We start from the raw sequence: 16799 nt of genomic DNA on the forward strand, positions 1-16799 counted from the left end.
ACCCGGGAAGCGGAGCTTGCAGAGAGCAGAGATTGTACCACTGCACTCCAGCCTGAGTGACAGAGTGAGACTCCATCTCGAAAAAAAAAAAAAAAAAATTAACTCAGATCATCACACACATACACATATGCATACACACTTAAAATCCTCCAAAGGCTTCCCGTGTCACTCAGAATAAAATCCAAATTTATAAGTAAAGCTTACAAGGTTCACCTAGGCTTGCCCTGCCCACTTCTCTTACCTCAAAACCTAACGCTGTGCCTGTCACTCAGCTGAAACCACACTGACCTTCTAGGTGATTTTTTAATGTATCAAGTGGATTCCTACTACAGGATCTTTGTCTTTATTGTTCTTATTATCTGGAATTCTTTCCCCGAGATCCTTATTTGATTATTGTATTTTTTTTTAGAGAGAGGATCTCACTCTGTTGCTCAGGCTGGAGTGGTGCAATCATGGCTTACTACAGCCTTCACCTCCCCAGCTCAAGCAATCCTTCTGCCTCAGTCTTCTAAGCAGCTAGGACCACATACATACGCCACAATGCCCAGCTAATTTTTAAATTTTTTTGTAGAGACAAGGTCTCCCTATGATGCCTAGGCTGGTCTCGAACTCCTGGGTTCATCCTCCCACATTGGCCTCCCAAAGTACTAGGACTACAGGCGTGAGTCACCGTGCCTGGCCTCCCCAAGATTTTAACTTAAATCATTACCTCACTTCATTTGGAAGACTTCCCTGACTACTTTATTTTAAATAGTTATACCCTCCCTTCATTGTTCTGTCCCTTTACCCTTTTTTTTCTTCATAGCCCTTACCACTACCAGATATTGCATATATGTATGTGTAAATATGTGTTCATCTTCTGTCTCTTCCTCTAGAATGCAAACGTCATGAGAGGAGGAAATTTGGTTAATTTGTGTGCCCATGATATAGAATAGTATCCTGCATGTAGTAAGTGCTTAATAAATGTGTTGAATAAATGAATGAAACCTATTAGGTATAGATAATATTACTCACAATTTCAGATATGGAAATAAGTCTACCACAGCTGGCAGGTTTTCTGACTCCAAGTCCATTCTTTTCTACCTTAGCCCCTTATTTCTGAAACCTTATCTGATGATTTATCCTCATCTGATTATTTCTTATCTGAATTTCTGTGGTGCTTTGTGTTATTCCCAGAGCATTTATTACATTTGTCTTCTGCTGTGGCTGATGCATGCCCCTCTCTTTTCTTACTCTCCCCCAGTGCCTTTTATGAATGCTTTAATAATCATGAGAGAGTGGTACATCATTTCCTCCTGAAGCTAACAGTATTTTAATTTTAATGTTAAATTTGATTTTCTTAGTTTTTTTTTTTTTAAACTAATGTGCAACTCAGGATTTCAGATTTGTCATGAAATTTTTGTCTAGTGACATGTAACTGCTTAAATTTTTATAACACTAGAAATTTGTTTAGTGGATTACTCATATAGAAAAACTTTGTTTCCTACTTTACTATTCTTCTGGGTACCATTTTTTCCCCACACCTCCCAAGAAGAGGGCAGTATTGGTTCAGGGATAGGGGACATCATATGGTACAGGATGGTTTTCATTTTTCTGTGAAATAGGTTACAGAGTCATCAGCAGGCAAGAGGAAAGATTCAGTTCTATATTCTTAAGAAGGAAGACTGAAATGAGGCAGCAAGAAATGTGGACTTTGTAGCTAATGAGAATCTTTGCCTTTTCTATGTGAACAGTGAGATAAATCAGGCTAGCTCTTCCTGTTGCTACCACCCACAAAGCTGTGAAGAAGGCTGTGATAGCAGATGGTATCCATACACAGTTTGATTTGTTTAGAAACCTACATAAAGAGCAGCATGTGTTTTGTTTTGTTTTTCCCCTTAATTACTCAGAGCCAGGGAGACTAGTTTTTAAATAAAATATAGTGATATAGCCAGAAAAAAATTATAAAAAAATACACAACTGTATTTTTAACTGCATCATTTCAACTCTATAATATATTGAGTATCTGCTCAATTTATTGAGTAAGGCTCTGGACTAGGCGTTACTTTGTAGGGGATATAAAGAAGAGTGAGTTTAGTATTACAAAATAAGTTCAGTTTAATTAACATGTGTGTTAGTGTCTTTTATATCCCACTGAAGTGCTGAGTATACAGAAATTAAGACAGTTCTTTTCTTCAAGGAGCTTAAACTATAGTGGGGGAAATAAAGTTAAGGGATAGTTTCAGTACCACGTAGCAGATACGATGATAAATGTGTCTTAAGGTGCTATACAAGCTTTGAAGAGGGCACTTAATATAATCTGGGTGGATAGTGAGGATTAGAAAGGAAATATGTCTTGGGGGAGCTAATGCCCTAGAGTACAAACCTAGCTGAGTCAGTAGGTGCTAGTTACGTGAAAATGAGTGGGCAGAGATCAGGGCAGGAGGAAGAGCACAAGCAAAAGACTGGGGCAGGAAACACCATGGCTGTTTGGGAGAGATCCAATTACTGCTCGTATTACTAAAAGTAACATCTTTGGCAGGAGATGAAGCTGGTTGACAGGGGAAAGATTATGGTGGAGTTCACAGTTTATCCTCTACGTTCGTGTTTCTTCAGGTGTTGGCCTGTTGACTCTCTGCAACAGAATATCCTAGGATGTTTGCAGAAATATAAGACTAAACTCACCCCAGGATGTGGAAAATAATCTATAAGATCTGTTGTTTCTACTCAGAATTGGGATTTTCCTATAGGGCTATACAGAATGTTGTGATGAATATATTCTTAAATGATTTACTTTGTCAGGTATACAGAAAAACAGTGGAGAGTTTCTCTTAACATTGGTCTTTTTGGGAGGTTCCCAGAAGAAGAAATACAGTTATAAAGAGTTGTTTATAAAATAGAGGACAGGTATACTGTGTCTTGAGTCAATAAAGAGAGACAAAATTCCAAACAAAAAGTAATTTGAAAGCCCAGTTCACAAGTACATTTTTTAGGATATATTTCTCTAATACTAATTTGGGGCAAGAATTCCTTGAGACCTCTAACACTTAGTGTTCAGCCTCTAGCCCCGCGTGTGCGTGCATGCATGTGTGTGTGTGTGTGTATAAAGTTTGAGAGAAAGCAAGGCATATGGATATGGAAGATACTGCAAAATGATCAAGGGGGAACCTATGATACATTTATAAATGTTCCATAATCTTTTTTACTATACAGGAATTAGAAAATAAAAGAAGACTGCAAAAACAGGCTGCAAGTAGTCAAAGTGCCACAGAGGTTCGCTTGAATAGAGCTCTAGAAGAAGCAGAAAAGTATAAACTGGAGTTAAGTAAATTAAGGCAAAATAACAAGGTATGGGAAAATTGAAAAGCTTTTGTAGTGATCCCTTTTGGTAACTACTACTTTTATGAACATGTCAAAAATAATACTTAAATTATAATTCTTGATGTCATGCTGAACATTTGTCTTTTCAGAAGAAATATATTCATTAGCAGTATACGCATTTCTGACATATTAGGATGATATGCTTGTCTATCGCCATAATTGGGTGATGGCACAACTCTTTGGAACATTAATTTCTTCAACCAGTTTTATCAGGTGCCTATATTATATGTCAGACACTTTTCTGAGCTCTTAGAAAAAGCTGTTTTAAAAAAGTATCTTTCGTATCTCGTCTTTTATTCTCTGAACCTCGGTTTTCTAATATATAAAGTAAGGCTCTATTTTACAGGGCAGTGGTTCTCAAACTTGAGCATGTATCAGAATCTGTGGGAGGGCTTGTTAAATCAGATTGCTGGGGCCCATCCCCAGAATTTCTGATTTAATAGGTCTGGAGTGAGGCCTGAGAATTCGCAGTTTTAACAAAAATTTACCTGGGAACTTGTAAGGATCACTGTAACTCCAGTGTCTAGCCAATGCTTGGCATAGAATTAGCATGCGGTGCCTTAAGTATCTGTTGAATAAGTGAAAGTTCAAATACCAGTGTTCATGAAAGCCCTTTGTACATTCTATAAATATTGGTTACTTTTTGGTTCTGTATTGACCTAAAAGGGTAATAAGTGATAGTCCATTGGACTCTGCTTAATAATTAGAACAATATTTAATAATTTAACCATGACTTGGATAATGAAATTAGGAACCACTTTCATTATATACACGGATAATACATTTTGGATTAAGTTAGTAACACTTAACAGGAATAGACTGAAAGTGACCTTGATATGTCCTCTAACATGTTTGAGAGGCAAATATGTGGCATAGTGATTACAGAGTTTTAAGATGTCATCTGTGAGGTAGTTTGTTATATGGTCAGGTCATTTTCATATTCAAGGGCCATCAGTGATGGCATAACTGGGATTTATTAATGGAAGTTATTAAATTAACAAGTTAGGAAGTCATCTTCATAGACTTACCAGTAATTAGCCTGTTATTAGAGTGTTATTTCCAATTTGGTGCATTTTAAAGGGATTTTGAAGAAAATAAAAGGAAGAATAACCACCTAGGTATCAGGATTTCCTAATTGTTGTAGATTTGATCTCTATATTGTATTAGTTCACATATTAAGAAAATAGAAGGAAAATGGTTTCATGAAACAGATGACTCTCCATATTCTAGCCAGCCATTTTGTTTTGTTTTAATTTTTTTTAGGTTTGAGGGTACATGTGAAGGTTGCGTAGGTAAACAGGTGTCATGAGGGTTTGTTGACATATATTTAATCACCTAGGTATTAGGCCCAGTACTCAATAGTTATCTCTTCTGCTCCTCTCCCTTTTTCTGCCTTCCCCACTTTAAGTAGACCCCAGTGTCTTTTGTTTCCTTCTTTGTGTTCTGTAAGTTCTTATCATTTAGCTCCCACTTATAAGTGAAAACAAGCAGTATTCGGTTTTGTGTTCCTACATTAGTTTGCTAAAGACAACTGCCTCCAGCTCCATCCATGTTCCCACAAAAGACATGATCTCGTTCTTTTTTATGACTACATAGTATTCCATGGTGTATATGTACCAAATTTTCTTTATCCAATCTGTCATTGATGGGCATTACTTGATTCCATGTCCTTGCTATTGTGACTAGTGCTGCAGTGAACATTTGTGTGCATGTGTCTTCATGGTAGAATGATTTATATTCCTCTGGGTATAATTCCAGTAATGAGATTGCTGGGTCCAATGGTAGTTCTGCTTTTACCTCTTTGAGAATCACCATACTGCTTTGCACAATGGTTGAACTAATTTACACTCCCACCAGCAGTGTGTAAGTGTTCCGTTTTCTCTGCAACTTCACTTTTTGACTTTTTAGTAATAGCCATTCTGACTGGTGTGAGGTGGTATTTAATTGTGGTTTTGATGTGCATTTATCTGTTGATCAGTGATATTGAGCTTTTTTTCATACTTGTTGGCCACATGTATGACTTCTTTTGAGAAGTGTCTGTTCTTGTCCTTTGCCCACCTTTTAATGGGGTTTTCTCTTGTAAATTTGTTTAAGTTCCTTATAGAAGCTGGATATTGACCTTTATCAGATGCATAGTTTGCAAAAATTTTCTCCCATTCTATAGGTTGTCTATTTACTCTGCTAATCATTTATTTTGCTGTGCAGAAGCTCTTTAATTTAAGTAGATCCCACTTGTCAGTTTTTGCTTTTGTTGCAGTTTCTATTTCTCTCTTTGTCATGAAATCTTTGCCCATTCCTATGTCCAAGATGGTATTGCCTAGGTTGTCTTCCAGGGTTTTTATAGTTTTGGGTTTTCCAGTTAAGTCTTTAATTCATCTTGTGTTGGTTTTTGTATAAGGTGGAAGGAAAAGGTCCAGCTTCAATCTTCTGCAAATGGCTAGCCAGTTATCCCAGCACCATTTATTGAAGAGGGAGCCTTTTCCTGTTGCTTTTGTCAGGTTTGTTGAAGATCAGACAGTTGTAGATGTGTGCCTTATTTATGGGCCCTCTATTCTGTTCCATTGGTCTATGTGCCTGTTTCTGTAACAGTACCTGTCTTTGTACCATGCTCTTTTGGTTATTGTAGACTTGTAGTATAGTTTGAAGTCAGGCAGTATGCCTCCAGCTTTGTTCTTTTTGCTTAGTATTGCCTTGGCTATTCAGGCTCTTTTGTGGTTCCATGTGAATTTTTAAATAGTTTTTTCTAATTCTGTGAAGAATGTCATTGGTAGTTTGATAGGAATAGCATTGAATCTGTAAATAGCTTTGGGCAGTATAGGCATTTTAATAAATCTTCCTATCAATGAGCATGGGATGTTTTTTCCCTTTGTGTTTTTTCTGATTTCTTTGAGCAGTGTTTTGTAATTCTCATTGTAGAGATCTTGCATCTCTCTGGTTAGCTGTATTCCTAGGTATTCTTTTTATGGCAAGTGGGAATGGGATTGCTTTTCTGATTTGGCTCTCGGTTTGGCTGTTGTTGGTGTGTAGGAATGCTAGTAATTTTTGTACATTGATATTGTACCCTGCAACTTTGCTGAAGTTGTTTATCTGCCAAAGGAGCTTTTGGGACAAGACTATGGGGTCTTCTAGATACAGAATTATGCCGTCCGCAAACAGAGATAGTTTGACTTACTATTTGGAGGCCCTTTATTTCTTTCTCTTGCCTGATTGCTCTGGCAGGACTTCCAATACTATGTTGAAGAGAAGTGTTGAGAGAGGGCATCCTTGTCATGTGACAGTTTTCAAGGGGAATGCTTCCAGCTTTTGTCCATTTAGTATAATGTTTACTGTGGGTTTGCCATAGATGGCTCTTATTATTTTGAGGTCTGTTCCTCCAATATCTATGTTATTTAGAGTTTTTAACATGAAGGGTGTTGAATTTTACTGAAAGCCTGTTCTGCATCTATTGAAGTAATCATGTGGTTTTTGTCTTTAGTTCTGTTTATGTGATAAATTGCATTTATTGATTTGTGTATGTTGAACCAACCCTGCATCCCAGGAATGAATGCTACTTGATCATGGTAGATACACTTTTTGATGTGCTCCTGGATTTGGTTTGCAAATATTTTGTTGAGGATTTTTGCATCAATGTTCATCAAGGATATTGGCCTGAAGTTTTCTTTTTTGGTTGTCTCTCTGCCAGGTTTTGGTATCAAGATGATGCTGGCTCCATAGAATGAGTGGGGAGGAGTCCCTCCTTAGTTTTTTGTAATAGTTTCTGTAAGAATGGTACCAGCTTTTCTTTGTACATCTGGTAGAATTTGGCTGTGAATCCACTGGGTCCCAGGCTTTTTTTGGTTGGTAGACTTTTTATTACTGATTCAATTTGGGAGCTCATTATTGGTCTGTGTAGGGATTCAGTTTCCTCCTCGTTCAGTCCTGGGAGGGTGTACATGTCCAGGAATTTGTCCATCTCTTCTAGGTTTTCTAGTTTGTGTGCATAGAGGTGTTCATAGTAGTTTCTGATGGTTGTTTTTATATCTGTGGGGTCAGTAGTAACACTCCCTTTGTCATTTCTAATTGTGTTTATTTGGATCTTCACTCTTCTTTACTAGTCTAGTGGTCTATTTTATTAATTTTTTCAAAAAAACAACTCCTGGATTCATTTATCTTTTGACTGGTTTTTCATGTCTTGATTTCCTTCACTTCAGCTCTGATTTTTGTTATTTCTATCTTCTGCTAGCCTTGGGGTTGATACCTTCTTGCTTCTTGAATTCTTTCAGTTCTGAAGTTACATTGTTAATTTGAGATCTTTCTAACTTTTTGATGTGGGCATTTAGTGCTGCTATGAATTTCCCTCTTAACTCTCCCTTAGCCGTGTTCCAGAGATTCTGGTATGTTGTATCTTTGTTGTTATTTTCAACTTTTTGATTTCTGACTTAATTTCATTATTTACCCCAACAGTCATTGAGGAGTGTGCTGTTTAATTTCCATGTAATTGCATGGTTTTGAGCAATTTTCATAGTCTTGACTCCAATTTATTGTGCTGTGGTCCAAGAGTGTGTTTGGTATGATTTTGGTTCTTTTACATTTGTTGAGGATTGTTTTATGTCCAATTATGTGGTCAGTTTTAGAGTATGTGCCATATGGCACTAAGAAGAATGTATATTCTGTTGTTTTTGGGTGGAGAGTTCTGTAAAGGTCTATAATATCCATTTGGTCCAGCATTGAGTTTAGGTTCCAGATATCTTTGTTAATTTTCTGCCTCAATGATCTAATACTATGGAGTGCTGAAATCTCCCACTATTATTGTGTGAGAGTCTATGTCTCTTTGTAGGTTTCTAAGAACTTGCCTTATGAATCTGGGTGCTCCTGTGTTGTGTGCATGTATATTTAGGCTAATTAGGTCTTCTTATTGAGTTCAGTACTTTACCATTATGTAATGCCTTTCTTTGTCTTTTTTGATCTTTGTTGGTTTGATCTTTGTTGGTTTGAATCTTTGTTGGTTTTGATCTTTGTCTTTTTTGATCTTTGTTTTGTCTGAAATTAGAATTGCAACCCCTGCTTTTTTCTGTTTTCTATTTTCCTGGTAGATTTTCCTCTATCTGTTTGAGCCTATGAGAGTCATTAAATGTCAGATGGGTCTCTTGAAGACAGCATACCATTTGGGTCTTGCCTTTTTTTTTTTTTTTGAGATGGAGTCTCGCTCTATCGCCCAGGCTGGAGTGCAGTGGCCAGATCTCAGCTCACTGCAAGCTCTGCCTCCCGGGTTTATGCCATTCTCCTGCCTCAGCCTCCCCAGTAGCTGGGACTACAGGCACCCGCCACCTCACCCAGCTAGTTTTTTTTTTTTTTTGTATTTTTTTTTTTTTAGGTAGAGACGGGGTTTCACCATCGTGGCCAGGATGGTCTTGATCTTGTGACCTCGTGATCTGCCTGTCTCGGCCTCCCAAAGTGCTGGGATTACAGGCTTGAGCCACTGTGCCTGGCCGGGTCTTGCTTTTTTATACAGCTTGTCACTCCATGCCTTTTAAGTGGGGGCATTTAGGCTGTTTATATTCAAGGTTAGTATTGATGTGTGTGGATTTGATCTGCTGTTTTGCTGTTAGCTGGTTATCAGGTTGACTTGTTTGTGTGATTGCTTTACAGTGACATTGGTCTGTGTGGTTAAATGTGTTTTTGTCTTAGCTGGTAGTGGTCTTTGCTTTCTATGTTTAATGCTTCTTTCAAGAGCTCTTGTAAGGCAGATCTGGTGGTAACAAGTTCCCTCAACATTTGCTTATCTGAAGAGGATCTTATTTCTCCTTCACTTAGGTAGCTTAGTTTGGCTTAATATGAAATTCTTGAGGACTTTTTTTTTAAAGAATATTGAATATAGGTCCTAAATCTCTTCTGGCTTTTTGGGTTTCCACTGAGAGGTCTGCTGTTAGCCTTATGGGATTCCCTTTGTAGGAGGACCTGCCCTTTCTCTCTAGCTGTTTTTAACATTCTTTCATTTCAACTTTGGAAAATCTGACAATTATGTGTCTTGGGGATGATCTTCTTGTGTAGAATCTTGCAGGAATTCTCTGTATTTGACTGTTGGCCTCTCCAGCAAAGTAGGGTAAGTTTTCATGGACAATATCCTGAAATACATTTTCCAAGTTGTTTGTTTTCTCCCCTCCCTTTCAGTGATGCTAATGATTCATAGATTTGGCCTCTTTATATAATCTCATACTTCTTGGAGGTTTTGTTCATTCCTTTTTATTTTTTTTTTCTTTTTGTTTGAGTTCAGAGAACCAATCTTCAAGTTCTGAGATTCTTTCCTCAGCTTGGTTTTTCTGCTGTTAATACTTGTGATTGCATTGGGAAATTCTTTAATTGTGTTATTCAGCTCTGCTCTGTCAGACCCATTCGGTTCATTTTTATACTGGCTCTTTCATCCTTCAGCTCTTGTACCACTTTATTGTGATTCTTATTTTCCTTGGATTGGGTTTTGCATCCTCCTGAATCTCGATGATCTTTGTTCCCATCCGTATTCTGAATTCTATTTCTGTCATTCCAGCCAGTTCAGCCTGGTTAAGAACTCTTGTTGAAGAACTGGTATGGTTGTTTGGAAGGCATATGACACTCTGGCCATTTGAGTTACTGGAGTTTCTGCATTAGTTCTTTGTCATCTGTGTGTGTGGGTGTTCTAAACTTTAACTGCAGTGTAGATTGAATATAGTCAGTACATTTCTTTTCTGGATGCTTTCACTGGGCTGACGCTTTGTTCAGGGTCTTTATTTGAAGCTGACCTCTTGTACCTGGTTTCACAGAAGGGTATGTTTCAGGTATTTTTGGTGTTAAAGCTTTGAGGAATGTGATCCTGTAGTTGGCACTTAGGCTTATTGGTCAGTTGGTAGACTCTTGCTTGGTTGTGTGGCTCCCCTATGTTTCCTCACAGTTGTAGCCATGTTTCTTCTTAATGCTGTGAAAGTGTGGGTTCCTCTTTGCTTGAGTGCTGGCTGTAGATCACAACTTGGCACTCCTGGGGTGCCCACTGCAGTTCTGGGGCTATCTCAGTGTTTATGTTCCTTCCCCAACTTGGAGGAAGCAGAGGAAGGGATCTTAGTAGTGGTTGTGACCAGAGGTTGTTTGCTTGACTACTGGGAGCTCCACCCCAGAGAGATGCGGGTCAGCAATTGCTTAGTACAATCAGCCCAGGATGGTGGGTCTGTGCGGTAGGCCCAAGCCAGGGGTTCCCTGTCTGGTGATGAGCAGTGGGGGTTGGGGTGTTGTCAGACCCATGGGAGAGGGACTGGCCTCCTCTCCTTGGGTTGACTGCAGCTTGTTGGAGGTATGGATAAAGGACTTAGGGTCTTTGCTTCTTCATTAGTTTGAGGGTGGCAAGGGCAGCTGCAGAGGCAGTGGCAGAGAGGCTTTCAGTTGCCCTTGGAGGCTCTGTCCAGGGAGTTGCCAAGTTGCCACTGGCTTGATAGCTCTGGTAGGGGGTGGCTAGAGGCTCAGGCCTAGAGTACCCTCCTGGTGAGGCGATATGGGAATGGGCACCCACATAACAGTCTGACCACTTTTCTATAGGGCTCCTATGGTATGCTGGGAGCCTGCTCCAGTCCCTAGTGACCTCGGATTTTCCAGAACCTGGAGGTATCACCAGTGAAGGCTGTGAAGCAGCAGATTACAGCCTGTCCCTCCTTCTGGGAGCTTCATCCCAGGGAGGTATGGGCTTGTTGCCAGACCTGTAGGAGGTCGCTGGAGACCCCAGTTGGGAGGTCCCACCCAGTGAGGAGGAAGGGGATTTGGGAACCTGTTGAAAAAAGCAGCCTGGCCATATGTTGGTAGAGTAGCTATGCTGTGTTCCACTTCAGTACCTGGTCACCTCAGACACTCTGAGGCCCAAAGGTTGGATCAGCTAAGTCGCCCAAATAGCAAAGATGGTGTCCTGCCCCTCTGCCTCTGAGAGTGCCGTCCCAGGGGGAATTCGCCTGGTGAGGAGGAGTGGGATCAGGGACCTGCTTAAAGAAGCAGTCTGGCCACATTTTGGGAGAGGGGCTGTGCTGTACTGGGGGAGCCCTTCTGCCCCTGGTTGGCTCGGACTCTGCAAAGCCGGAGGGCTGGAATGGCTAAGTTGCCCAAACAGCAAAGATGGCAGCCCACCCCATGCCTCCTTTAAAAAAGAGCTCCCTCTCCACCCCTGGAGCTCCTTCTTAGGGAGGTGCAATGCCGCTAACCAGTGGCTGGCTGGCGTTCCAAACCAGTGGGTCTTATCTTGTGAGGTGTCGTGGAAGTGGGGCCTGCAGGCTATCGCTCAGCCCTGTAGATTGAGCCTCTCTTTCTTAAGGGTATATATGTGGGTCTAACCTCCTACTTTGCAGGAGCTGCAGCTACTTTTGCCAGAAAGCCCCAGTATCTAAGCTCCAGGGTCTCCACGCATACCTGAGTGGCTGCTCTGCCAAGACTCCAAGTAGCTCTGTCAGTCAGACTGAAGGCCCTGGTGGAGTGAGTTCACAAAGAGATCTCCTGACCCGCGGTTACAAACAGCCCTGGGAGAAGTGTGGTTTCCCGGCATCACACATTCACTCACTGCTTCCCTGGGCGGGGGAGCATCCTCTGGCTCTGTGTTACTCCTGGGTGGACTGTTGTACTGTCTTTTCTTCATTCTCCATGGATCAAGCTGTTTCCCTGGTTAGTCCCCCATTTTGAAAATTCAAGTAATGAGGACTTGATATGTGAACAACTCGGAATAGAACCATCAGTACTAAAAATAATCTAGAGGTGTTCAAGATACAAACTTCTGACCTCAGCTCTGCACTATGGGTAATTGATTTAAACACAGTGGGATAACATTTTGTGTATATATTGCATTACTATTTATCATATTTTAAATATTTTTTTAAAATTTATTTTATTTTTTGTAGAGACGGGGGTCTCACTTTGTTGCTCAGGCTGGTTTTGAACTCCTGAGCTCAAGTAAGCTTCCCACCTTGGCCTCAGAAAGTGCTGGGATTACAGGTGTGAGCGACTGTGCCCAGCCCACTATTTACTAGAAAGTAGACTTTTGATGTCAGAATTCTTTGTGTGTGTCAGAGTCTTGCTCTTTCGCCCAGGCTGGAGTACAGTGGCGTGATCTCTGCTCACTGCAACCTCCATCTCCCAGGTTGAAGCGATTCTCCTGCCTCAGCCTCCCAAGTACTAGGGACTACAGGCACCCGCCACCAAGCCCAGCTAATTTTTACATTTTTGGAAGAGGTGGGGTTTCACCATGTTGGCCAGGCTGGTCTTGAACTCCTGACCTCAAATGATCTACCCGCCTCGGCCTCCCAAAGTGCTAGGATTACAAGCATGAGCCATTTGCCCAGTCTGATGTCAGAATTCTTAAATGTAACTTATTTTACGTTTCTGAAAAACTATGTATCTCAAACTTTTGATTTTCAATTATTTTGCCTATTTCTAGGCTTTATCTTTGAGGGAGATTTTTGGGATATGCAATAACTTTTTCCGGAGAGTCTCATCTGTATATAAATTTTCTTTTGTGAGCAGGTGTATTTTTTCCATTTTAATTATTTGTACTTTGCTTCCCATTCTGAATAGACATATAATAGTTAACAGGCAATTAAAACTATTCAAGTCTATAAATTTAAGAAAATATGACAGGGAAATAGTAAGGTTTCCAAAAAATAGAACAAGATTACCTCATAATCATCAGAAAGTTAAAGATCTACTTTAAAAAAATGATAAACTTTTTCTCCACAGAGGTTAGGAAATAAGTAATTATGCTTTAAAGTAACAGTAGCTTTTGAAATTAAAAGTCAGTAAACTTAAACCAGATGCTGTAGGAGTGCTCTGAAACACACTGAAGGAAGGAATGATGGAAGTATAGTTTAACTGGAATTCTACCTAAAAACAGGGCATTGGGTTAGATGGTGTCTTGAAATCCATTTAAAATATGACACCAGAGTTCATGTTACTTCATTTAGGAATAGGTAATTTCTAATTCTTTATTAATTCATTTAGAAATATTTATGAGGGCCTGCTAGGTATCTGCCAGACCTTTAGTGGAGGGTAAAGATATAAAAATTAAAAAAAAAAAAAAAAAAAAGATGTAATCCTTGTAGCTGTGCACCTATCTTATAATGAAATTGAATGTTTAGATAATCCATGAAGCAAAACCTAGATAATTATTGAATTTATATAATCTATCAAAGCTAAGATTGCAACTGTAATAAATGCTGTGGAAAGTATATGGTGCTTTGAGCAAGTAACCAAGCCAATAAATGGCCAATAAATGCCTTTTGTTTTTTTAAAGATCCAATGAGCATTTATTACAACTGGCTATTCTAGTTCTTTTGCATTTCCATGTAAGTTTTAGAATCACATGTTGGAGTTTTGATTGGCATTGCATTGAATCTATAGATCAATTTTGGGAAAATTGACATCTTAATAGTGTCTTTAAAATTATGAATAGAGAATATCTGTTTATTTAAGCCTTCTTCAATTTCTTCAAACTATATATATATATGGTTTCCAGAATACAGGTTTTACACATTTTTTTCAAACTTACCTCTTGGTATTTCCTATTTTTGATATTATAAATGTTCTTTAAATTCCAGTTTCCCATTGTTTGTTGCTATAATGGAGAAATACAATTTATGTTTGCAGATTGAGTCTATATCTTCAACTTTGCTGAACTCACTTACTCTAGAAGCCTTAGGATTTTCTACAGACTTTTTCTGTAAAAGACCAACTAGTAAATGCTTTGGCTTTGTGGGCTACATATGGTCCCTTGTGTATTCTTCACTGGTTTTCTTTTTTAAAATTTATTTAACACCTTCAAAATAAATCATTTTTAGTTCACAAGTTTTAGAAAAACTGACTGCAATTTCCTGAGAGATCTTACCAGGAATGAATGTTGAATTTTGTCAAATGCTTTTTTCTGGATGTATTGAAATTATATTTTTCTTTTTTAGTCTTTCAAATGTAAAAACAACCTTGTATTCCTGGGATATACTCCACTTGGTGATGGTGTATCATTATCTCTTTTATATATTATTGGTTACATTTTTGTGAATGTCTGTATACATGGGAACATAGTTCTAGTCTGTTTAGTCTGTAGTCTTGTTTTAGTTTTCTTACACATTGTTTTCATCTTTAGGTTTTTGCTTTGCGTTTGTTTTGGTTTTGGTTTCAGGTTAATGCTGCCTTTATTAAATGAACTTCCAAATCATTCTTCTGGAGAAGCTCAACTTTCAGAGAAGTTTTTGTAGGGTTGGTATTATTTTCTCTTTGAATGTCTGGTAGAGTTCACAGGTGAAGCCGTCTGGGCTTGAGGTTTTCTTGTGGAAAGATTTTATACTTCAAATTCTATTTCTTTAATAGATACAGAAGTATTCTTTATAGAGGCTATATTTTATTGTGTTTTGGGTGTTTGTATCTGGTCAAGGAATCTGTCCATTTCATTTATGTTGTCAAATTTACTGGCATACGGTTTTTTACACTAGTTCCTTATTTTCCTTTGAATAGTCCTCCTACATTCCTGTGGGTCATTCCCCCCTCACATTCTTGTATTGATAATTTGTGTCTTTTTTACTTTTTCTGATCAGTCTCACTAGAGGTTTACTAATTCTGGTTTTATTGATTTTCCTCTACTGGTTTTTTTTTTTTTTATTGATTTCTGCTCTTCTTTCCCTCTCCTTACTTTTGGGTTCAATTTGTTCTTTTTCTAATTTCTCCTTTTTTTCCCCTCTAGACAGAGTCTTGCTGTGTCGCCCAGGGTGGAGTGCAGTGGCGCAAACTTGGCTCACTGCAACCTCCGCCTCCCGGGTTCAGGCAGTTCTGCCTCAGCCTCCTGAGTAGCTGGGATTACAGGCCCCCGCCACCATGCCTGGCTAGTTTTTTATTTTTAGTAGAGAGGGGGTTTCACCATGTTGGCCAGGCTGGTCTCAAACTCCTGACCTCGTGATCTGCCTGCCTCGACCTCCCAAAGTGCTGGGATTAAACAGATGTGAGCCACTGCGCCTAGCCTCTTTTTCTAATTTTTTAAAATGGAAGTGGAGACTATTGATTTGTATCCTTTCATCTTTTCTAATATAAGCATTTTAAATACTGTAAATGTTTCTCTATGAATTTCCTTAGCTACTTCCCACCAATTTTGATTTTTTGTATTTTCATTTTTATTCTATTCAGAATACTTTCTAATTTTCTTTTTTATTTCCTCTGAGCCATGACAAACTTTAAAAGTTTGTCATTTCATTTTTCAAATATTTGGGGATTTTCCCCAAATAGCATTCTTACTGATTTTTAATTCCATTGTGGACAGAGAATGCATTTGGTTTTACTTGAATCATTCTAAATGCATGGATACTTTTTTTGGCCCAGAATATGGTTTAAATTGGTAAATATTTCATGTGCCCTTGATAGGAATGTGCATTCTGTATTTGTTAGGTGGAGTATTCTATAAATGTCAATTATGTCAAATTGCTTGATAGTGTTGTTCAACACTTCTGTATCTTATGTATTCTATGTGTCCTTGTTCTATCAGTGATAAAGAGAGGGGTACTAAACTCTGAATAGAACTGTGAGTTTGTCTATTTTCCCTTTCAGTCTCATCAATTTTTGCATCATGTATTTTGAGACTTGGTTATTAGGTGTATTAATACCCAATATTTAAGAAGATTGTTAAATCCTCTTGAATGAATTGACCTCTTATTATTTATTTTTATTTATTTTTGTTCCTGCATTCTGATACAGGTTGAGTATCCCTTATCTGAAATGCTTGGTACCAGAAGTGTTTTAGAAATGCTACAGTGGACATTTCATCTTTGAGCATCATGTCAGCACTCAAAAAGTTTTAGATTTTAGAGCATTTTGGATTTCAGACTTCAACCTGTATTAACTTTATTTGATATTCATGCAACTGAAGCTTTATTTTAGCTCATGTTAGCATTGTCTTATCTTTTTCCGTTCTTTTACTTGTAACTCCTTTGTGTCTTCCCGTTAGCAGCATCTAGTTGACTTTGCTTCAATATCTGTCAAAATCCTGTCAAAACAAAAGACTGTCAAAATCCAATCTGACAGTCTCTTAACTTTTTAACTGAGGTGCTTACACCATTACATTTAAAATGATTAATAATATGGTTGGGATTAAGTCTGTTAGCTAGCTATTGTTTTTATTTGGCCCATATGTTTTCTTTCCTTTCTTTGTGAATTGCTTTTTTAAAGATTCCATTTTATCGCCTTTATTAGCTCATTATCTGTACCTGTTTGTATGCATTTCAGCATTTGTTATATATATATATGTTTATCACTGTCTACTTCAAGTAATATAGCATTTTAGAATAATTTAAGAGCCTTTTAGCAGTATACTTCCATTACCCCCCACCCACCTTTCTGCTATTGTCTTATGTTTTATCTATAAACTACATTGTTAATTTTAAAAAGTTTTTTATTATTATACTTTAAGTTCTAGGGTACATGTGCACAAT

The 16799-nt window shown here is 38.4% G+C and overlaps 1 protein-coding gene across 6 annotated transcripts in view; it reads left to right on the top strand.

Moving 5' to 3' along the window:
* Nucleotides 1-16799, top strand: part of LOC116275966 (testis-expressed protein 9) — a 67355-nt gene that overhangs the window by 43781 nt on the left and 6775 nt on the right. For all 6 annotated transcript variants that reach the window (XM_031669289.1, XM_031669291.1, XM_031669292.1 and 3 more), the window contains one exon: nucleotides 3193-3327. In XM_031669289.1, coding sequence (XP_031525149.1) covers nucleotides 3193-3327 — 135 coding nt within the window. The remainder of the gene's footprint in view (nucleotides 1-3192; nucleotides 3328-16799) is intronic.

This window comes from Papio anubis, chromosome 7 (assembly GCF_008728515.1).
Source record: "Papio anubis isolate 15944 chromosome 7, Panubis1.0, whole genome shotgun sequence".
Taxonomy (NCBI): domain Eukaryota; kingdom Metazoa; phylum Chordata; class Mammalia; order Primates; family Cercopithecidae; genus Papio; species Papio anubis.